This window comes from Mus pahari, chromosome 14 (genome assembly GCF_900095145.1).
Source record: "Mus pahari chromosome 14, PAHARI_EIJ_v1.1, whole genome shotgun sequence".
Classification (NCBI taxonomy): Eukaryota; Metazoa; Chordata; class Mammalia; order Rodentia; family Muridae; genus Mus; species Mus pahari.
Window position 1 is genome coordinate 51,926,096 of NC_034603.1, and position 24,133 is coordinate 51,950,228.

The window sequence follows — 24,133 nt, forward strand, 5'->3', positions numbered from 1 at the left end:
AAAAAAAAAAAAAAAACTTGGTTCTCTTGCTGTACATAGAAACGGCTGGCCCATGTTCTGTTGTCAACATAATGGCGGCTCTGGAATGCAGTTTTCTCTCACCAGTGTGCTGCTCCAGTTTAACTCTTACATGTATCCAGCAATGCAAACACTGGCTTTCATGTCAGAAACTTAACAAAATGGGAGAGATTTAGTATTGTTCCTCTCCCTCCAAAAAATAATTAAATGCATTTGGCATCTTCTTTGATTTACATGAAAGTCTTTGCTCTTGTAGCTATGACTCTATTCGTTTGTCTCCATATCTGACTAATACATGAAGGAGGAATGGAACTGGCTCCCACGAGCTGGGCTGAGCAGCCTCTAATGCTGGTGGGAGTTTGCAAAGTGGCACGTTTTCATGTTGATTTCAAATTCTCCACTCCTAGTTCTTTCTGGCTAAGCTAGTGTTTGGAGTTGGGGAACAATAGGACTACTCTTAGAGGCCCTTCTCCAGATCCTATGAGGCCTGCTGCTTGTTTGGGACTGAAGTACAGCCACTCTCTGAGCTCCCTTTCCCAGTCCTTTGGAGATGATCATTCTTGATACTCTTAAGTCCATCATTTCTTCTTGGAGGGGAAAACCCCATATAAATCTTGACTGCCATTTTTATATAATCCCCCAAAGTGAAAGGAGATCATCTTCCTTATGTCTCCGGTTGATAGCATTACCACTCATTCAGCCCTCTGCCTCTTGGTTGGCTCTGTTGGATATAACGTTTTATAGGTAGCCACTCTAAGAAACGTGTCATTATAGGAAGAGTTCATTACCTCTGCTACCCTGGAATGGCTGCCTGGTGAGGAAACCAGGTCTCTGAGAAGGGTGGAAATACTGGCACAAAGGACTGTTTTAACTGCCCCAGGAGACAGCTTTCTGTAAGAGCTGTATAATCTAGAGCTACTTGCTGTTTATCTTCCCTCGGAAATCCTGCTTTCTTTTTCAAATTTTAATGCAAGGATTGTTAATTCTCACTTGGAGGAAGTCAAGACTTTCTGGCAGAAAGGGGTAATGATTAGAGGTAGAAGGATCTGCCAGTATGAACCAAAATGGGGCTGGAATTTGCCTTTATAGGGAGCTAATTATGGCAAATTTTTCATCTTATTATGATTACCTTTTTAAGAACTTAACAGTTTTCTGCACTAAAAATAGACCAAAGCCTAGAATCCTTGGAGCAGCAGAAGAGTAATGATCGTCCAGGACTGTCGCTGGGTTTCTTAAATTCTAATTTGTAAGATATAGGGGCTCGGCTCGCTCCTTTTGCGGAGTGATTGTAAGTAACGCTTGCCTTAAGAATCTCATTATTGGAACACGGAGCCATATTTCCTCTGAGAATTCTGGAGTAGCTTTGAGCCGGGGCTGTTCATTTCTCAAGTAATCACGCTGGTGTGATGGAGAGAGAAAATGGCAGCTGTTCGGAGCTCAGGCCTTCAATTTTCTTCAGAGTCCAGTCACTCAAGTGTGTAATTACACGGGGGTGCTGCAGAGGCGCTGGGCCCTGTCAGAGAACTGGTTTGAGGCTTTGCTTGCTGCTTTTGCCAGTCAGGACAGGCAGAAGCCAATGGAACCCTGACTTGCTGCTGCTTTTACCCCCACCTTGTCATCCTGATTATTTCTTACCTGCATAGATAGTGCCCCAACTTTCTTCCTAGCAGGCTGCGCTCTGGAGAAACAAACGAGCTTCCAGGGTCTGGTTTGGATGGCTAGCGTGGATGCGGCAGAGGCACACTGGCAGCTGGATTTACCTGGTTCTTTATTTTAGTTTCTTCACTTCTTGTTACCCCCTCCACCACCACCCCAAAAAAAGAAAAACGAAAGAAGACTCAGTGAGCACAGTAGTACTTATAGTCCTGTTTATCACTAACTTATTTTCAAATATTAATTATTTTCACTTTACCTTGAGGATTTTGAAATTAGGAAATTAATTGATATGACTGAGTCAGGGCCAGCTAGCAGTGACATAGATAAGGGAAAGGTTCAGATGGTGTCCCTTTTTAATCTAGTATTTCTGAATACCAGGCATATTTTCCTTTTTGATTGCGGCCAGCTGCTCCCCTCCCCCACATCTGCGTTAATGGGAGTCGCCTGTAAGAGGCATTTGAGTCCTTAGGATTCCTCTTTGCAGGTATTACTGTCTTTTGCAGATGTCACTGGGACTTGGTAGCATTTCAATTCCCTCAGCTTGTATTCTCTTCTGGTCACCTTTTTCTGCTTACCTTGGTCTCCTGACTGATGGTTATGTGCCTAGCATTCCATCTCTGCTTCCTACAAGTAGGGATGTAGATGGGGTACTTTTTGCTGAGCTAGAAGATGACTTCTGAGCCTTTGAACCTAAAGAAAGGAATCAAGAGAATCACGTTGCTCCAGTGGAGAGGTGCTGTGGTCCTCTGCAGTTGTTAACATATGTTGCAGTGGTAACCTGCCCCAAGGACCGCCAAGCAAATTTCTGTTTAGTAGACTTCTCCACTGCTTTGCTTTTGTCCACAGGAACATGGTTTTACAAGTCATGCTGTATGTGATTTGATTCAGACAGAGCACAGAAAATGCAGACCAGTTTCTTTCCTTCTTTCTTTTTATCATAGGTGCATGTAATCTGTCCAGTATATAAGTACAAAGAAAAAGCTTTCTTAGAAATGTCATTTAATAAATGTTCTGCTTTATTTCTGTTGTTCTAATAAAATGTCTGAACAAAAAGAAACATAGGGTACAAAGAGTTTATTTTAGTTTTCAAGTCCAGGCTAAATTCCATTACTGTGGAGAAGTCAAGTCAGGAAGTTGCTAGCCACATCGCATCCTCAGTCAAGAGCAGAGAGAAATGGATATATGGCTCTCTTGCTTGCCTGTGCTCACCTTGATTTCACCACTTTTAGACAGCTTAGGACACTGCCTAAGGAATGGTGCCACCCAGTATAGGCTCCATCTTCCCACATTAACTAAGTTAAGACAGCTCCCCTCAGACATGCCATAGACAAGCCCTGTGTGGACAGCCCCTCATTGAGACCCTCTGACTCTAGGTTGTGTCAAGTTGACACTTTAAGCTAACAATCACACTGAATAAAGGTGCTTTTGGTAATCGATTGATAAACTTACAGCATCTTTGTCAGGAGGAAGCCTTACTCAGCTGAATGCTAAGTAGTAAATGTCTATATCCAACGCCTATTCTTTCTGTTTTGAATTGCCTTTCTTGGAGCACATAATGCTTAACATGCTAAAATCACACTGGACTCTGTTGGGCTTTCTGTCAACGAGTTATATATCTTTGGCAATGGATTGCCACTTTAAACATATTTATTGCAACTCTAAAATATTCCTTAGCAAACATCTAGGATGAGAATAAAAGCAGGAAATAACTGTTGTACCATCTTTTTTTTAAAGATTTATTTATTTATTATATATAAGTATACTGTAGCTGTCTTCACACACACCAGAAGAAGGCATCAGATCTCATTACAGATGGTTGTGGGCCACCATGTGGTTGCTGGGATTTGAATTCATGACCTCTGGAAGAACAGTCAGTGTTCTTAACCACTGAGACATCTCTCCAGCCCCTATTGTACCATCTTGACCATGGGTGACCAGTAGTTTTCACTTTGGTCTGCAGATTTTTGTAGATGGCTTAAAGTTAACTGGTTATTTAAATGAACTTTTCTGTTGGTTTTAGGGTTTCTTTTTGTGTTGTTTTGTTGTTTTGGAAACAGATCTGCTGATGTGGTTGCCATCTAATGGCATTGTTACAAAAATAACAAGATTGGAGGTGTAATCTTGGGCTGTCCGGTTGCCCAAAAAGAGCTTGGACAGAATGTGTCTGGCAGCCTGCTGCACATGGCACTTAGCACTGAGTGGTTCTTGAGAACACTGATTGCTTCTTTCGGGATCGCAACACTATGTCTGGACCAAGGCCAAAAGAATGTTGATATTTTATTCTACATACAACTTATTATTGCTAATCTTTTTTTCCAAGTCTTAATGGTGATAGTGAAAAAGTGATATTTGAGGGCCAAGAGGCACTTGGTTAAGAGTACTTGTTGCTCTTGTAAGGACCTAGGTTCAGTTGACCACTTACCAACTTACAACCCTCTGTAGCTACAGATATTTGAATGGAAACTTGTAAGTTAGGAAAAATGAATACAAATAGAGTTCCATCCAAACTATATTTGATTTTGGCCTCTGAGGAAGTTTGACTTTTGTGCTGTGTGTTATTGAGAGCCTAGGAAGACTGTCAACCTATAGTTGTGAATGAATAATTACTTTATTTTTTGTTTTTTCCCCTAAATCTCCACATTCTTTCTCTGCCCACCCTCCATCAGATGCTGCCTTCCCCTACCCTCTTTCTCATTCTCTTTCTTTTATAATGAAAAGAAACATGATTTTTTTAAAAGGTTTATTTTCATTTATATACAGTAGCTGTCTTTAGACACACCCCAGAAGAGTGCATTGGATCCCATTACAGATGGTTGTGAGCCACCATGTGGTTGCTGGGAATTGAACTCAGGTCCTCTGGAAGAGCAGTCAGTGCTCTTAACCACTGAGCCATCTCTCCAGCCCAAGAAGCGTGACTTTATGCTTTTGTTGTGCTTTGTTGTTATTGTTGTTTTGTTTTTGTTTTTGTTTTAGGTTAGGACATGGTTAAGGGCTTATTCACTATCAAAAAATTTTGCAGGTCATAGAGGCAACTGAGGCTTTATTTCAGTACATTAGCTTTTGTGGCTGTTGGATCTTAATCTAATCATTTGCTAAGTTCTTGAATTGTTACTTTCCCCAGAACACTTACATGTTTTGAGATATTTCAGTGGGCTGTTCTGATGATTGAAGTTAACTTCTCCAGACAGGAATGTGTTTATATATTGTAGGGGCATTAGAAAAGGAAAAGGATTGGGATGGGGAAACTTACTTTGAACTCTACCCACTCTTAGCATCTATTTTTTGCTTCTGTCTTTTTATGGTCTTGTCTCTGCTTATTACTTGTTCACAAAAGATGAGACTGGGTTAGAGTTTCCCTTCTTTGTTTATGCTTAGGATAGGTGGGTTAAGACCTTTAGTAGTTGGCTATGTGTTCAACAGAATCCTGGACTTATTGTTACTTCAGTGGCAGCTTTTATTTTATTCACTCAGCTGGATAAAAACAATACTTTTACTTCCTTAAATATAAATTGTGGGTTTTGTGACCGTGGACAATTGAAGTAAACCACTGATTGGTTTGTGGTAAGAGATCTAGTGTTAGAAATTATTTTCTCATATGATCTTGAGATGCCTTCTTCCTAGCATAATGGTGTTGAATAGTCCAAAGTATTTGGCTTCTGACTTGAAAAGTTTTAGAGATTTTGGAAAAGGTGTTTGGAAAATGCATGTCTATTCCAAAGATCAAAAGCCCATTGTTGCTGTTGCTGCTGTTGTTGCTGCTGTTGTTGCTGTTGCTGTTACTGCTGTTGTTGCTGTTGTTGTTGCTGTTACTGCTGTTGTTGCTGTTGCTGCCATTGTTGCTGTTGTTGTTGCTGTTGCTGCTGTTGTTGGTATGGCATGGTTTAGTTTTGGCTTTTATGAGTCTGTATTTTTGCCTACAAGCATCTCTAGTATTCTTGGAGTCCACAAGAGGGTGTCACATTTCTTAGAAAACCAAAATTGGGTCCTCTGCAAGAGCAGCTAGCACACTTATTAGTCCTATGCTTTCACTTCTGTGATAAAGTCTGGACAAGGACAAAGAGAGTCTCCCTGAGATGAGAAAAGGTAAGTATGGTACAGAAATTCTTCCAGTCAAGAGAGGGGGAAGGAGACTAAAGAGCTGCCAACAGTGCTGAGATGCAGCTCAGTGGCAGAGGTATATCCTACTCTCTCTCCTGTTCTGCGCCTCAGTTCTTTGTGATATACGTTTATGTGTTCCTTTCCACATTGACACTTAGGATCAGTTGTGTGGCCGGGACCCTACACTTACTGATGAGCTGCTAAATATCCTCACAGAGCTAACTCAACTCAGCAAGACTACCAATGCTAAAGTGGCGCTGCGCGCTCGTCAGGTAAGAACAACTGCTGGTCATCTTGAAAGAGTGATATTTTTCTTAGTCTGGGCAGTTCTAGACACAGTGCACTTCACAGAGATCATGCAATGTTTTCATGTGATAAAGCATTATTTAAAGACAAAGGACATGGCTAATGTTGGATTTCTCATCTACCAAAATACTGGTATTGTTCTCTGTCTTCTCTGCAGTCCCCACTGTAGTCATAAGCCAGGGTCAGGTAGAGGAAAGGAAACCGAGGGAAGGAAATGAACTCAGTATTTTTTACTTCCCAAAGGGAGCTTAGGAACAGATGAAAAGGTATAAGTATATAGAAAACAATCAAGTGTGGAAAGCAAAAGATAATGACATGAATCTTAGGCTCTAGCAATCAGAACAGCCCCAGAGAAGTCCAGTTAGCCTCACCCTGTAGTCCTCATTTCCATTCCAAAAGGTTTCTGCAGGGAAGCTGAGAGCTGGCACTCCCCTTGTGTTTTCATTGCCTGGGCATTGACAGGGACACAGCATTTGAAGCTGTTCAGTGACCTTCTGCTTTCTCTACAATTGTATCCATGTCACTGAACTCTTCAAAGTTATTGAACCTCTCAGTGACCTGCTGAGGATATTCAGGTCCTACTGACTCCGTTTGTTTGTGACACTGCTTTTGCGTTCTGGCCCTCACATGCATCAGTGTTAGCTCCTGATGCAGTCTCTTTGGTGCTGAGTACCTGGGGCTGTCAAAGCAGCTTTTTCCTTCCTTTCTACTGCAAAGTTGCAGAAGGCTAGCTATACTGCATCCACCTTCCCCACAGCTGCTCCCTGCCAGACCTGATTCCCAATTAACAGCTAGTCATGCAGTCCCCAGGACTAGCAGCTTTGCAAAGGTAAATCACATGCACTGATAGAACTTGATTGAAGCTGTTTGTTCTCCCTTCCCCCCACCCCTATGGGAAATTGTCCACAGCGCAAATCATGGTGAGAAGCAACTGAGATTCAGTGCGTGGTGGCATTGACTTTATGCTACAGGACCTAGAAGTTGTTTTACTTGGTTTCTGTTTTATCTTTGATGCCTGCACTTACAGATTTATATTTATTGCCTTTGTATCAGGTGGCTTAATAGGAGCCTAGAATAATCACCCCCTGAGGAACTTATGCCTCTTATTTTGCCTTCACTCTAGGTTCTTATTGCTTCCCATTTGCCATCATATGAGCTTCGCCATAACCAAGTAGAGTCTATCTTCCTATCAGCCATTGACATGTACGGACACCAGTTTTGCATTGAGAACCTGCAGGTATTATATAAAGGCCCCTTCCTACCACTTTACACTCCTGTCCCTTTTATTCCCATAAGCATTGTTCGGTAAAAGATTTAATAGATTAATTTTGACTTCTATGTCATGAAATTTCATTCCTTGAATTTTAAAAATGATTTATGTTTATGGTTTTCTTTTTTTTGTAAAAATGTTGCAGGATCATAGCTTAGCCTTAAAAATCAAATGAGCCTTCTTCGATAGAAGTGTCTTATTGAAGTCTCTATCTTTTGAAAACATTCTACACCAGAATTAATTGGCAGCATTATTTGATTTCTGGTGCTTGAATCAGATGTGTATATAGAGATGGTTGTTCCTCTTCTAGAGACAAAGCTATTTAAATATCATTTAACTTTAATTTTATTTAAATGCTTAGTATTACACTGTATAAAAAGCCAATTTTATAAAATTATTGGGTAATTTTGCTACAAATGAAGGACTTCAACTATTTTATAAATAACATCATTTTCTCCGGGGGGCCTTTGTCTTTTCATAGTGGGAAGCCAGAGCACTGCTGTCATGACTGGCCAAAGGAAGGTTCATGCTTTCTGTAGGACTCCTAGGGAGCCTAGAAGCTGAGAGGGATCTTTTTAGTTATGTGGTGCGTAGTTGATATCTAGGGTTTCCATTACCTTTCAAATCTGGGATTTCTGACAGTGGAGTATTAGGCAGCATTTAGGAAGTACAAGTAGAGGTCCGAGAGGATAATACTCATAAGCACGTATATATAGGCATATTATTGGTATATTTCAATAAACAATTCTAACAGTTTTACATGTCTAACCAATATAACCCTCAAGGCCTCAACCCTCAACCGTGGGACAAGGTATTATTATGTTCTCCACAACAGCTCAGGAAGGAGAACCAGAACCATTATGCTCATTCACCAGCAGAATTCTTATATCTTACTGAGAACGTCAATATCCTCTTGCCTTCCAGAAACTCATCCTATCAGAAACATCTATTTTTGATGTCCTCCCAAACTTTTTTTACCACAGTAACCAGGTGGTGAGGATGGCGGCACTGGAGGTGAGTGTTGGTGTGTCACACAGCCTTTCCATGGTTTTTATGTCTGTTTGGCTGTCAGTCCTTTTCTCTTCCTCTTTTCTTCTGGAATGCTGAATGCTTAGAGTCAGGTGCTGTAGCTGCTGTTTTATCTGCATTCATCACCAGCTTCTGGGTCCAATAATAGGGAAACAGCTGCCAGGTTTTCCAATAGTCTGTTCTGTTCAGGTACTTGAATTTTTCCATCTTAGAAAGTGTTAAGACTCACAGTACCATAAGTGGAAGCTGTATGGTTGATCCGCACATATTACCATACCATTTTGTTACTAGAGCCAAGTTTTAGTTCTGTCGTGTTTAATGAACTGCGGTTTGAGCGCTTTATGGTTTCATTTGACCCTACAAACAAACAAACAAACAAACAAACGAGACTGTGAGGTCAGGGGACTTGCCCAAAAAACACATATTAACCAGAGGAGTTTGCATTTGGTCAGCCTGACTCCAAAGACTTTTGCACCACAGCACACCAACCACCTCATTAAACACAAAAATTGCAGACCCTGAATGCTTTCTTAATATTGTCAAGTAGATATATTTTGAAAATAGGAGGGAGATGTGTTTTCAATGATTTCATGTAATAGAACATCACATGGTCTGTTGCTAGCTTTCTCAGATAATTTTTATTTGTATTCTGTGGGTAAAATGTAAAGTATCAGATATTTGAAATATCTTGGTATTTTCCCAGGCTTTCATGTCGTCTAATGAGACGCCTCCTTCTGTGCCTCCCATGCTGATAGAACCCCTTGTAGCACTGCGTGTGCTTGGCAACCTGAGCGTGAAGTGTGTAGGGGAGGGCGGCTGCTGGGTTTTGCAGAGATACAGTCTGTTGCAGTTTCTTTAAGTACTGAATCAAGTTAGTGAGTTTGAGTTGTTGTGTCGCATTATTCCTCCTGCTTTTACATATGGTTGAGGATAGAAATGCTTCGATACTGATCTGGAGCAGTAAGATTGGTGGAGGGGTACAAGACAAATAAAAAGGTGAACTTGACAGTGATTTTCTGTTTTCCCTCTTGATTCCTCCACATAGCCTGGTATCAGCACCTCTTACTTTTCTCACTCCTCTATCTTCTGTTGGAATCATTATGCTAATAAGTTAGTAGTTATGATTCTGTATGATGTCTTTGCTAAAGATAGAACCTCCAGTGTTTAGGGGAATGGGGAAGGTTTGCCGTGCCCCTGGGTATCTAGCAGGTGCTGCCTTGTTTTCATTTTATTTCACTGTACTTAGAGACATAGGTAAAACATTAAAACCCCAGCATTAACAGTTATGTTCAGGGTCTTGCACCCTCTCACCTCATGGCAAACTGCCATCTCTGTAACAGATGTGTCTTTTCAAGACATCCTTGGTCCTGCCATTGTCTTCATTTCTGTTTTCGAAGTGTATTTACTAAGGATTACTTTTTAACCAGGTATATGTTCGAAGGGCTTACATCGCCTATGAACTCAACAGCGTACAACACCGCCAGCTTAAGGACAACACCTGTGTGGTGGAATTTCAGTTCATGCTGCCCACATCCCATCCAAACAGGTGAGTTGAGCTGGCACATGCACCTGAGCTAGCCAGTGACCTAGTAAGGTACAGTTAAGAGGGGTACTAAATGCCAATTCCTTGATACTTGTAGCAAGAAATGTAGGTAAACAAGTGGGCAGACTTGAATGAACCCTGAAGGAGGTGCTTCTTGATACCTATGTCTTGATCTGGGAAGATACAGTATGGTTTAGTTAAGACAGATGGTCAGGGATATCTTGTTCATTCTTGCTTGTATATGTAATTAAAGACCTTCCTCCCTCCCTTTTTTCTTTCCTACCTTCTTTTTATTCCTTCTCTTCTTTCCCCCATGAGCATTTGACTTACCAGACCCTCCCTACCACTCCAAAATAAGGCAGTGGTTGAACAAGCAGCAACCTGTGTGCAAGTTCTGCTTTGCCTGACTGTGGACTGGTCCACCTGACAGTCTCTGCCTCCCATAACACTGACACCTGACTTTAGCAGTTGTAATTTCATCAGCCATTTTTTTAAAAGTCATACTTAAGAGCCAGACTTCTTGAATATAAATTAATGACTTAATTGGCCATCTAGTTCCATTATTTTTCTTTCTCCAAGTCCTTTAAAATGTGCATATGTAAATTTGTTTTGCTTTGGGTTTAAAATGAAAATTATTTATTTATATACTTATTAAAAATATGCTGTGGCAATGAAATTCCAAGAATTCCAAGATATACATATGTTCATCCCATCCTGTATTTTTATTGTTTTTAGTAAGACCACAGGAAATAAAAATACCACAGCCAATCATACCCTGCTCCTCTCCATTTCTTCTTTATTGCCTTGGTCCTTCGCTGGTGTTACAAACCACTATGTCTTTGGGGATCCTTCGTTATAGACATCAGAAATGGTTTTGTTCTGAATTGCCACTTCACCCAAAGCAATAGAGCCTTTCTGGAGACAAAGAAGTCTGTGCTGAGAGTTTTGGCCACTGGATGCCACTGTTGATCCAGCAGAGGTCGGCAGATGAACAGAGGCCTCTTCAGGAAAAGTACATCTCTTCTTTGTCTTAGATGATCCTTTCACTTTTCCACCTCAAAAAATGTCTTGTGACTGGCAGAGAAAAGCATATATCCTTGATTTAGCAAGCATCTCTCAGTACATTTTTGCCTCCGTGGATTTCAGAATCTCATTTTCTAGAAACGAATGGTTGTCCTTCATCGAGCAGCGAAGTACTTGTGGCACATATGGGCTCCACATCAGGTCTTCTTTCTTTTCCTGCATTCCTTGAATAATTGTAGAGAACTACATGCTATACTTAATGCTTTGTAATTCTCAAGACAATCTCCCTTTCTTCCTGCTTTTCTCCTGCCTCTTTCCTGTGGCAGTGATTTGTAGTCAGCCTGCAGGCCTCCTCCTGACTTCCTTCCATATTGCTCCCCTGGTCTTTTGAATTGTTCTAACCCTATCTTACTTTTTACATTTATGTGTCTGTATCTGTGTGTGTAAAGACAACTTGCAGGAGTTGATCCTCTCCTTCCACCATGTAGATCTAGGGATTGAGCCTGGTCAGCCATCATGCTTGGCTGGCAAAATGCCTTTACTGTCTGAGTCATCGCAGTAGCCACATCTTTTACAATTTGAGACTGTATGTTTAGTGTCGAGAAAAAAAGTTGACTAGAAATTGAAATGCTTCACTGTTTCATTTAGAAGCCATACTCACCTTTCTACATAAAGGTAGTCAATCTTGTTTTGTCCTGACATGGATTCAAAATGTTTTTTTCCCTCCCAACACCCATAATGTAAATACCCCTATGGAAAAAGGTCAGGTTTGAAAAGAAGTATAATCTATAGATCCTGATGTTTTCCTTGATCTTGTGTGTAATATTAAAGCTGCAGGAATGTCATCACTATTAGTAGAAGTAGTATTTCTATACCTATAAAGGTAAAGATAGATGTAAAGTAAAGATAATCTTTGTGAAAACCATAAAAATTGCTGGGAAGTGGCTTAGTCAGTAAAGCTCTTACCACACAAAGATGAGGACGCAAGTTGAAATCCCTAGCACCCACGTTAAAGACAGGTACAAGCGTGCATTTGTAACCCCGTGCCGAGGAGGAAGAGACAGGTGAGCATGTGCACCCCCCAAGTCTATAAAATGTGTAAATTTTTTTAAGCTCTAAAGCCTTTTTTAGTTTATGATCAGATGATAACATTTCATCATGGAATGATATATTTAATTTCAGCGAAAATCTTATTCAGAAAGTTACAAGACTTGCTACTTGATTTAATATTGGATAAGATTTTATATTTGCATATATATATTTGAAATTATAACCATATTCTGATATCAATTGATATGTTATAATTTAATTTTGATTTCTACCCAAAATTTGGTTTGATCAAAAACTATCAGGTAAGTGCTTACCCCCCCCCCCATGGAACAGCCCCAGGCTGTAGTCTCTACAGTTTCTCGTTTAATAAATAAGCTTGAAAATTTTATTTGCAGTTCTATCAAATTTTTGTTTGTTGAACAGGCTCTCACTATGTAACTCAGGCTGCCCCCCCCCCCCTCCAACTCACAGTTCTCCTGTCTCAGTCTTGTGCCTGCTAGGGTCATAGTGTGGCCATTGTGCTTTACTTTAGTTGTATTATAAAGAGTATAGATCAGAACCAGGCAAATAAAACATATGGAGGGAAGTGTGGGAGGGCTTTAGATGCAGCTTCTTTGTTCTTTTTCTGCGGAATCAAGGCACACCACATTCTCAGCACATCAATGTGTTCACTAGCCAGGAAACTCCAACAAGCTTGTGTCAGGTTTTTTATCAAGGTTTCATTTCATAGGCACGATTGAGCAAATCATAGGCCACATGAATGTACTCAATCTCTCCTCCCCAGAGGTCAGGTTAGCATAAAGCCGTAACCCTCTAACCACATAGTTGGTGTTTCTAGTGACTAGCTTCTATCTGGAGTCATGTGACCTCTTAGCATAAGCCCAGATAGGATGCATGAATAAAAAATACTCTCCCAGTGCTTGGGAAACTCCAAGGATTTGGAGTCTTTCTCCTGGCAGCTGAACAATGGCTGAAGACTTACAATTAGCTTGGTCACCTTTTTAAAAAGCTTAGCTAATTTTTATATCCTCAATATTTTTCTTTCATTCTGTTTTAAGGATTATTGAAATTATTTTAGGGGTACCTTGAAAATGCACGTATTGGTATCCTGCCTTCCAAATTCTGGTTCATTTTGGATTAGGGTCCTGTCAGTGACTGTAAACTTCCTCTGATATTCAGCACTATGTAGTAGAATCTAATTCAAACCATATACATAATTTTAAATTTCCTGTTAGCTACATTTGAAAGCACAAAAAGAAACAATTTTAATAAGTCATTTAAACCAGTAGATGTGAACTATCTTTTAAATATATAATAAAAATTATTAATGTAATATTTTTTATTTTCTTATTCATGCTTAGCCCTTAAAATTCACTTAATTTTACCTGGGTAGCATGTCTACCAGCTACATGTCTAGTATTCCCTAACCACATTTGGCTAGTTACTGCCATGCTATTCAGCTCAAATTTAGACCAGAATTTAATTAGGACAATAATACTGAGTTCTTTCGTCGCATTTATGGTATAATCCCTAGGAGAGAGGAAGAAAAACACCTCTTAGGTTGCTATTATTAGTAGTTGTAGGAATTATCTATACCAGATGCAGATTTACATTATAATATTTTACACATGCTTCAATAATTACTGTCAAAATAGAAAATATAAAGATATAGATATACAGATATAGAGAATCATACATATATCAGTGCAAAGCAGAATATAACCTTTTCTCCCAGTTCTGGTTAACACAAATTCTTTGGGAAGAAAATGTTTTGGGCACTGGTATCATTTTAAGACAAATTCTTAACTATAGCCTAGGCTGGTCTGCAGCTACTTTGTAACCAAGGATGACTTTGATCTCTAGATCCACCTGCCTTTGTTTCCTGGGTAAGAGGATTGCAGGAGTGTATGTACCACCATATCTGACTTGAAAATATACATTTTATATAACCAGTTACTTTTGCATCTTCTTTCCTAGTCCTAGAATTATTTTGTTCAGCACTTGGTTAGGAATGTCTTTGTAAGCTGCCATAGCTAACAGAACCATGGGGTTACTTGGTAGGATTCTCACTTCAGTTTTTGTCTGTTGATTTGATTCCCATAGGATGATGCACGAGAACATGGATCACTGGCTGTAACCCGACAGCTGCAGTGGGTGTTGTCATTGTTGTTTTTGTTGTCATTTGTTTAGGAAAATGCAGAATTGAAGGCCCATGTTTTGTTAGGACATGTCTAGATTCTTGGAACATAGGCAAAAGTAGGTTTATAGGAGTAGGGCATCTCTGACCAGAACAGACTCCTTTGTAGCACACTTGGTTAATTGGCTTACAAAGTTTCCATAGGCTTTTTTCCTCAAGATTCTATTTATTTTATTTTATGTATGTGGGTGTTTTGCCCCAATGTATGTCTGTGTATCATGCCCATGCCCAGTGTCCTCAGAGGTCACAAGAGGGCATTGGATCTTCTGAATAAGCATTATAGTGGTTGTGAGCCACCATGTGGGTGCTGGGAATCAAACTCAGGTTCTCAGGAACAACTGCTGCCTGATCTGGAGTTTCCTGTTTCTTCTCATTTCCTTCTCTTGAACAGTGGCTAAAGAATAGTTAGAAACCTGTGACATGAGCCGGGCATGGTGGCACACACCTTTAATCTCAGCACTTGGGAGGTAGAGGCAGGCGGATTTCTGAGTTCGAGGCCAGCCTGGTCTACAAAGTGAGTTCCAGGACAGCCAGGGCTATACAGAGAAACCCTGTCTCAAAAAAAAAAAAAAAAAAAAAAAAAAGAAAGAAACCTGTGACACATGTCTATTTTTGTATATTTCCTGCTTGTACTCTAAACCTTCTTAGAATTTAGATTTTATTTGCTGTTGTATATAATTTTAAGTGTCAGTTTTTTACTGACCATTATCCTAATGTTTTTATTTTTGACGATTTGTTAGATGATTTGATGTTAGGATTTCTCTTAACCTTGAACATATTTAATGTTCTTCAGTTACTCTGTGTAAGTTAACATTCTAAAATATAGATATTTTATACAAATCTATCTAAAGCACATTATGCCATAAATTATTTGACAGCATATATTATTAACAAACTAGGAGTACAAAATTTAAAACTCAAAATATATTTTGTATGTAACACACAGTAGTTAACTTGGACAATTTTAAAAACTTTTAATTGATTTGTCACTCATATAAGTATCAAAGTTGATGTTGGAGAGGGAGGTATATATACTTGCTGTATATTTCTATACATATTTTATAATGGGTGAGGACCTATTGGTGTTTCCACCTGTTTCTTAGATCGAAATTCATGCTTTAGTTAAGTTGCATTTCACCTTCTTTCCTATTAGTTCCTGTAAATCTTCTTCATTTGTGTTAGACACTTTGGTTCAAGTACTATGCCTTTCTCAGGCCTTACATCCAGAAGAGGTCAGCTGTGCTCTCTCCTGTTAACACCCTTTGTTCATAGCTGGGTTCAGTGGTTTGGCACCTTAGATGTTCAGCTGTTGCTCGGTGTTCTAAAGATCTTCCTTTTATTTGTGCAGAAAGTTAGAAATGAGAGGCTTTCCATGTGACTAATCAGCAACCTGTTTCCATTCTTGAGAACTTTGATAATCTCTGACATCCAGAGATTAGAACCCTCTTTTGGATAGTACTGAGATACTCAAAAGTCATCCAACTTGTAGGGGTTTTAGCAGTGGGAGCACTTGATTGTAGTTAGCAGGCTAGAATGAGCTATAAATAGATATAATCCTACAGTGTTTGCTTTCTTCATTCAGCGTAGTCTGCTGATAAGATGCAAGCATCTGGCAGAAGACAAGATTCTCAGTAGGTTTAAGTGCTTACCAAAGTGCTTTCCTGTGTCCATGACTCAGCTTCCTGTCTCTGCTGTGTTATTTTGGCACTCAGGACTCGTAAGATCGGAGAGTCGAGTTTAAAGCTCTCAATATATCATTAGCGTTGCCCAAGGTCCCTTCTTGTCAGGAAAGACTAGCTGATTCCAGGGGGAAGGAAAAGCAGAATCCAGGGCACCTGTAAATCCCTGTAGTTTTGTGCTGTGGGTTTGTAGCTAATTATACAGCAGGCAGCAGTAATGTACTGTAACCCTGTTGGCATTCCTGTTTCAGGAATAGCACAGTCTTCCAGCAGAGCAAAGAAGGGGCTTAGAAGAGGCTGCAAATGAATGAGGCAATGATCATTTTATTGTAAACTCAAGCTTTGCAATGGAATCGGCATCTGAACAGCGAGGAGATTGGGGAGGGACACCAAGGGGAATTCATGTTTCAGACATGTTTTACCGCTCTTGATTTGGATTCTTCTGCTGAAATATAGTCACATGAAGAGACCACCACTGGTCACAGCCAGTTAAATTGCTCTTTCTTCTGCAGTACTGTTGTTACTGGCTGCTAGTAGGTTACTCAGCTGACCTCTTCTGTTTCTGCTTTGCTGCCTGATTTCAAAAGATTTGCCCTGTACTGGTTCTCAGGCACAGCTTGATGTAACAACCATTGGTTGTTTGAATTCATCCCTGTGATTTTCATATAGGGTTCTTTTTGCTTTTTCTTTAACTTAGAAGACAAAATAGCCAGGAACATTTTTATAAATGATAATAAAAGATGTATGTAGGGCCATCTAAAATCAAGCAAATAAAATTCAGCTGTAAAGGGTAGTGGACAGGTTCAAAGAACTTTCAACTGCCAGAGAAGTTAGTGTTTGTTAAATTAGAAAGGATTTAGCCAGCACACAGAAGCTCTGACTTTGCATTCACGCAGACTCCCTCAACAGACTTGGTAGGCAGGTCAAAAAAATGAGAGGTAACTTAACGCAAGAAACCTCAGGAGTCAAAAGATTCTCTTGTCTTTAAAGTCTATATCGTGTGGAATGCTAGCTTCAAATAGAGAGAGATGAGAAAATATAAGGTGCAGTTTCTGGTTTGTGGCACCATAGAGAACAGTATCTTTAGAAAAGCTATATCTTCTTGTGCAGTTGTCATACCTGTAAAATGGAACTAATTTAAATTGTTAAAGGGAGAGTGAATCCAGTAGTTACCAAACATAAATGAAGATGGCAACATAGTAAATCTGTTGAATATTTTAAACAGCAGAATTGAGAAGTTAATAATCCTTTTATGTACTTGAAAATATAGTTGATTGCCTTATCAAAGATGATGAATGTACAGCTGAATGTGGTAAATTTTATTTTTAGCTTCATAAACGGAATATTTGACCCTTTTTTTGTATAGGCCATGGACCTCTAGTATCTTAGAATATTGCATAGTTGGCAGTGTTAATCAAATTCTTAAACTGTTCTATTAGCTCCTGTATAAAGTAAATAAACCTTAAGGATATGGCTTAGCATTGGCCTGTTTAGAGACAGTTTGTTTTTCCTTCTTGTTCATCTCTCTCTCTTTAAAAAAAAAAAAAAAGATTTATTTATTTATTATAATTAAATACACTGTAGCTGTCTTCAGACACCCCAGAAGAGGGCATCAGATCTCATTACCGATGGTTGTGAGCCACCATGTGATTGCTGGGATTTGAACTCAGGACCTTGCAAAGAGCAGTCTATGCTCTTAACTGATGAGCCCCCAGTTCATCTCTTTTATGATCCCCAGATTCCTAGTTTGCCAATGAGGATAAATTGGCCAAGCTTGCCTCTCACATGATTGACTTGAATTTTTTTTAAATTAAATAATAATATTAAGCTTCCTTCCTTCCTTCCTCCTTCCCTCCCTCCCTTCCTCCCTCCTTTCCTTTCTTTTTACTGCTTCCCCCCTCCCCCCAGTATATATAGTGAGTACTTCTATGACAAAGCAGCAGGGGGTTTCCTATGAGAGCTTGAAAATTGCTATGGAGAAGAGCTATCTTTTGGTTATTAGCTGATGTGTTTTTTAATTTAGACCTTGTTCTTCTGAAAATTCAGCCTTCATCCTGTGAAGATGCCCTAAGAGGATAGGGTAGCTATAGAAGTAATGAGTCTATTTTATTAAGAAGTTGGTTAAGAGTTGACATTGTGCTGGTTTCTAAACTCTGCAAATCTAGATGAGTGGAGCCAGAGATTGCTTCAGCTGTAGGTTTCTTCTCTCTAAACTGAGGTTCCTGATAAGACAGTACAGATTCTTTGGGATCTTTTATATCACAAGAGTAAGGCACTCTGTATTCTTTTAACCATCCTCAGCAAGTTTTCTGTTCCACTAGAGTCATCTCTGCTGTAAATCTGCATATTTTTTTATATTCTTGGTTGCCAAATGCATTATAATTAAGAATTCTCATGAATAAATCCCATTCTCCTCTACGTGAGAGCTCAAGGTATGCAGACCGTAAAGGTTCAGGGGTTTGTTCTCTAAGTAGCTCTCACTGTCTTATGAGCTCACTCTGAAACAGGTTTGATGCAAAGAGCACTGCTGGTCACAAATCACACGAGGTATACAGTCTGTGTCCAGTGATATGCCACAACCTTTGATTTATGTGGCCAGTTGAGTCTCTCCTGTTTTTTTCACTGCTGTGGAAAGTGCATCGTTTTCCTTCCCTGATCCTCATTCCCACACATCATCAGCACCTCCCAGTGTGTCCTGCCCATTAAGTCTTCTGCATGCCAGAAAACCCTAATAATGATTCAGTGCTGATGAAAGAATGTAAGATGGTTAAAATACCAACCAATCAACCCCCTTACAGTATCCCTAAATTATGGGTGATATTCCTTTGCCATTTTTAACATTGAAAGTAAGTTTTTGTCTGATTCATTTTCTGTTTGGAAATGTCTGACATCAAAATTCTGAGAAATAGTTACAAGTACCAAAGGGAATACAAGAGTCTTGCCTTATTTCCTCTTTGTGTATTTCAATCTATCTTTCTTTTTTTTTTTTTTTTCTTTTTCTGTTTTCTTTTTTTCAATGGTTTTTCAAGACAGGGTTTCTCTGTGTAGTCTTGGCTGTCTTTGAACTCCCTCTGAAGACCAGGCTGGCTTCAAATTCAGAGATGCACCTCCCTCTGCCTCCTAAGTGCATACACCTCTACCACTGGGCTCAATCTTTCTTTCATGAGTTTGACCCCTTCTTTATGAGGAAATTCTAAAACTAGTCAAAGTTAGGTACCGTTTTATTAGTGAAAGGCCTAGAGTTTTCAAGCTAATCATAATTTAAAAGTTATCTTACACTCATTTAATTAAAGAATATCAACTGTAGCAAAGTTATACCAAACTACTAGTATAACGTAGATTCCTTAGGATTTTCAGGGCCCTTAAGCTTCTGTGCCCTGGGATACGTGCTGCCTTTCAGAGAGGAAAAGTGGGGCTGAATTTCAAGGTACCTGTATCACTGGATTCATTTCCTTATTTTTATTACATATTCCAGAAAAACAGTAAGGCAGGAGGAGCTATGGAACCAACTTTGTAATAGTAGCAAGGAATACTGTAGACATTTCGTCAGGGGTCATATTTCATGTTTCAGGTTAAGATAATGTGCCATATACTAAAGCTTGACTTTTTAACCGGTCTGCATTTTACCACTATTCCACATCATCATCATCATTATTATTATTATTATTATTTTGTAATGAGAGTTATGTTTAAAAAATCCCTGGTGATACATCTGGACCCTTTCCTCAACAGCTGCTGTGGTGAGGTAGGTCAGGAAGAAGCCTCTTTGGAGGTACCCTGGGGGTTGAAGGGTAATGAGCACTTAATTATGTCTGCTGGTGCCAGAGCTACTAAACTGGAGCTCCTGGTGACTGGTCTGTATCTACTCTGACAATTCTTTTATTATGGCTTTCGCTAACCTATCAGTAACTAACTGTGGTTGTTTAATTACAGAGGGAACATCCCCACGCTAAACAGGTACCGTATATTTAGTTTCTTTTCCAATTAAAAGCACACCCTCCCCCCACCCCCCGAAAAAAAACAACTCAGAATAGTGAAACATGGAAAAATACCCTACTACAGTCAACAAGGAAATCCTCACCCTCCCCTTGGACAGACTGACTTACACTTTATGTTCAGAAAACATGTCTTCAGCTGTTCCAAAAGTACTTGAAAAGTGTCAGGATGGCAGAGACCCCATTGAGCTCTGTGTGAGAGGGAGTGTGTTGACAGGCAATGTTCAGCGTTGCTGGCAACATCTTGCTGAGTTCTCATTACATTTGGGGCTTTCAGAGGAGAAACCCTTAAGATTATTCTTAGCCTGACAAAACATTCACAGTATTAGTTGCTCTAATTTTCTTCTCCTTTTAGAGGAGTAAAATTCCAGAAATAGCTGATCTCATGTTTCATCAGTTTGTTAACTGTTTTTTAAAAGTGTTAAAGTGTTCCCATGATTTAAAAGTCATTTTATTTTATACCTGTAAGATTAATGTTGGAAAGGTGTATTAAGTTTTGTTACTTTGAGCTCTGTGAAGTTCCCAAGCCAATACAATGCGAGTGGCATTTCAGTATGTGTTTTGCGTTTCTTCTGCTTCCTCAGCCAAGCAAGATCACATGCAAGTTTGAGAGGACAGCAGTTTTGATTGGACAGAATCCAGAAAGTGCTAAGGCAGTGACAAGTTGGTGGCAAACTCTCTGTAGGTGTGACAGTCTTTATAGGCTTACATCTTTTCTCTCCTTTTAAAATACTAGTAACTAAAGCAAATTATAGCCCTATAGCTCTATTAAAATGTGGTGAGAGGGGAGAGAGAGAGAGAGAGAGAGAGAGAGAGAGGGAGAGAGAGAGAGAGAGAGAGAAAAGAAAGGAGGAAAGAAAGAAAAGAAAAGAAAAGAAAAGAAAAGAAAAGAAAAGAAAAGAAAAGAAAAGAAAAGAAGAAAAGAAAAGAGAAAAGAAAAGAGAAAAGAAAAGAGGAAAAGTGATTCTGCACCCGTCTTGGTCTTCCCTCAGAGGGACGCTTGGTTCAGATCTGCCAACCTTAGCTGTTCTGGCCCATGAGCATAGAGATAGAGGGGAAACTGAATCTTGTATATATTTCCCATGGGGTTCTGTCAAGTGAAAAATATATTTAATCCCGTGTTTGCCACAATCACAGCCTGTTAGCTTATTTAGAAGGAGTTCCTTCAATTTTTATCTGGAACCCATTGCCTCTTTCCTGTCTAATAATAGGCAGATGGAAAAGGTGCCTCACAAACTTGCTCATTGCATAAATATACTTGGTGATCCTAGAAGTCAGGATAATAGCATTTCTGAGTTAATACAGCTCAGAATCCCTGTTTCTAGTGAGCACCATGTGTAAGACTTGCTTGAGGTGTGTTTGTTTCATCTATGGTATCAATGGTTTCCTCTCTCATTCTGTCTTCTGTTTTCCAATACTATTAAATGATGAACTTCCTATCCTATTGTCCTCATTACCAAAAGAGTAAAACCCTGGAGTGTCAGTCTCTTTAGTCTGTGTGAGCAGTATCCTCACCTTACAAAGCATCCTTGTATAAACAGGACTTGCAGTGAGCCTCAGATCTCAAGCTCACATTGCTCTCTCTTCCTCCTGCAACATTGCAGGTGGTGTTCTTCAACGAGAGTTTTGAATAGTTTTTTAAAGAGCAGGTCTTATCATCTCACTCTGAATTTGCTTCAGGTCAATATGCCAGTAATGTGTCAGACAAATCCTGGAGGCATCCTTTAGCTTGGTCCTTTCTAGCGGGCTGTCCTGATTGGTCCTTCAGAAATACCTTATGATATTATTTATGAGTACATTCTGCTGAGATGCATCAAAAAATATTCATATTCATTACGGAGTTAGAGTGAACAAATCAATTCAGCTCTCTTGAAGCATCTCCATTTAGCTACTGATTGCCATGCTTACACATACTTTGAGACGAATGCTCTACCTTTGTATCTTGCTAGAAGTTAATAAGGCTTTTGGTGGTAGTTCATATGTGTTAAGTATAAAAAGGAATTTTTGCAATGTGAATTTAAACTCTTTTAAAAAGGGAGAACTATAATCAATAAATATCTGTCAGTTGACCAAAGGAAAAGGTAAATACCTCAACAAAGTTCCTTTTGAGGACTTCTGTTCCATAAATGATAACTTGCTATCATTATATACTAAACCACTTCATTCTTCTTCATTAGAATTATTCTTTGATATTAATAAAATTGTATCTATGGATGTTTAATCTATTATTCTTAAGGGGGAAAACGTCTCAAATATTAAATAATTGCAACTCACTTGGCTTGCTTACTGTTTTGAAAGGAAGAAAGGAGACGGGGAAGATGCAGGATGGTTTTTAACCCCTATGTACTGCTCATTCATCCAATGTCATTGGGTTAAAGATTACCACACAATTCCTGTGGTCTTTAGATTTCTATCTGATCAAATTTTGGAGTGATGAAGCAATAGTGTTGGGAAACTCCAGTGAAACATGAATCTCACCACAGTTTTATCTGTAGTGGGTAAAAAAACCATATCTGCTCTGCAACCTGACCCCACGTGACCATTTTCTCCACACTCCCTTCCCCTTTGTTAATCTCCCAGTCCTAGATCCTTTTCTAATGCTCTTGATTGAATTACTGTTTAGAATGTCCTTTGCCTCCAACCTCAACCACTATGGCATGACTCATGTAGCTAGTGTCAGCGATGTTCTGTTGGACAATGCCTTCACGCCACCTTGTCAGCGGATGGGCGGAATGGTCTCTTTCCGGACCTTTGAAGATTTTGTCAGGTAAGGCATTATAGCACTGTCTTCCCTGTCTGTGCAAAGGAAGCCATGCACCTCTAGTTTTGGAGGCCTAACTTTTCTGAGAAAAAAAAAAAAATGAGATCTGAAGAGCTATGAGGTAGCCAGAGAGATACAGCTTTCATTATATATGCCCTCGGAGAGATAGAAGAGATAGATGTCTTCCGGTTTCTACTCCTCGTTCAGCCTTTCCTTCCAGTATAAAGCCTAGTCCGGAGGAAAACAAAACCAAAAAAAAGGGGGGGGGGGCGTGTAGATGGAAGAGAAACAAATAAAATCATCTTTACCTCAGGAGCTAACAGAAGAAGCTGTCTGCTCTGTGATGAGTGAAATGTCAGGAGAAATTAAACACAACACTAGAGTGAGCCCCACTAGAGACGATACATCTTTTGATTAAATGCATTCAGCATCTATCTGTTGATGTATACTGATGCATTACCCTAGGGGGAGGGGTAATTACATTGGCCTGTCACCGCTCCAGTCTCGGGCTCCTTCTGCTGTTCTAAGAGCGATGGTGACAGGGCTGCACATATCTTACATATGAAAACAAAACAAAGCAAAAAAGCTTTATATCATTTCTTAAAAGAAAAAATATACATGGTTTATTAAAGTTTAAACAATCCATCCTCCTAATTTCTGCCACCTGGTGATATTTGCCTGTCCTCTCTAGCCCCTGCTATCTCTGTTCTGCTGGCTGCTGCGCACATGGGAGGGTAGATTGTTCTTTTAGCCTAAGCCACTGGAGCAGCATTAGTTTCCTGCCACTTAGGGTTCTATTGTGGACATTTCTCCAGTGTTTTTGTTTTTGTTTTTGTTTTTGTTTTTGTTTTTTTAGGATCTTTGATGAAATAATGGGCTGCTTCTCTGACTCCCCACCCCAAAGCCCCACATTCCCAGAGTCTGGTCATACTTCGCTCTATGATGAAGACAAGGTATGGTGCTCCCTTTGGAAGACCACTTTGTACTCTCAGATGTGGGACTTACATTATACTATATTTTTCTGACTTTGGAATTATCATGAAAAGAATTCAACTTTTTATACTTATGTTATATTACTTGATTTTGTATGTCTTAAAATACTTAAAAAATAAATGGATCTAAATTCTAAATTTATAAAGTATTATATTAATTTCCAAGTCTGTATTGGAGAGTGTGCGCCAATATGTGTGTACCCATTAGGACTGCCTCTGGGTCTCCTAGTGTTGCTTTAAAGATTGCTTTAGGTCCTGAGTTCCCATGCAATGATAACTTTCGTCTTTCATAGTCTTCAGGAAATGGTGGACTTGTACGTTTTGTTTTGTTTTGTTTTGTTTTGTTTTGTTTTGTTTTGTTTTCTGTTCAACTTCCTTTATTGAAATATAATTCTAAGACGTTTGCCATTTCTGTGATCCTTTTGGCCCAGTAACTTTCACATACCATGCACAATTTAAGAATCTAACAACCATTTGTTTGCTTCTAATTCTATGAGTGAATCCACTGGCTAATTT

At 39.4% G+C, this 24,133-nt stretch overlaps 1 protein-coding gene across 9 annotated transcripts in view; it reads left to right on the plus strand.

The window, feature by feature from the left end:
• The window catches only part of Acaca (acetyl-CoA carboxylase alpha), a 271,090-nt gene that overhangs the window by 140,806 nt on the left and 106,151 nt on the right, over nucleotides 1-24,133 (plus strand). For 8 of the 9 annotated variants that reach the window (XM_021211498.1, XM_029546021.1, XM_029546020.1 and 5 more), the window contains 7 exons: nucleotides 5,931-6,044; nucleotides 7,202-7,315; nucleotides 8,273-8,362; nucleotides 9,805-9,923; nucleotides 19,803-19,826; nucleotides 22,488-22,631; nucleotides 23,482-23,578. In XM_021211498.1, the coding sequence (XP_021067157.1) occupies nucleotides 5,931-6,044; nucleotides 7,202-7,315; nucleotides 8,273-8,362; nucleotides 9,805-9,923; nucleotides 19,803-19,826; nucleotides 22,488-22,631; nucleotides 23,482-23,578 (702 nt within the window). The remainder of the gene's footprint in view (nucleotides 1-5,930; nucleotides 6,045-7,201; nucleotides 7,316-8,272; nucleotides 8,363-9,804; nucleotides 9,924-19,802; nucleotides 19,827-22,487; nucleotides 22,632-23,481; nucleotides 23,579-24,133) is intronic. The other variant, XM_029546017.1, reaches the window with a different exon arrangement.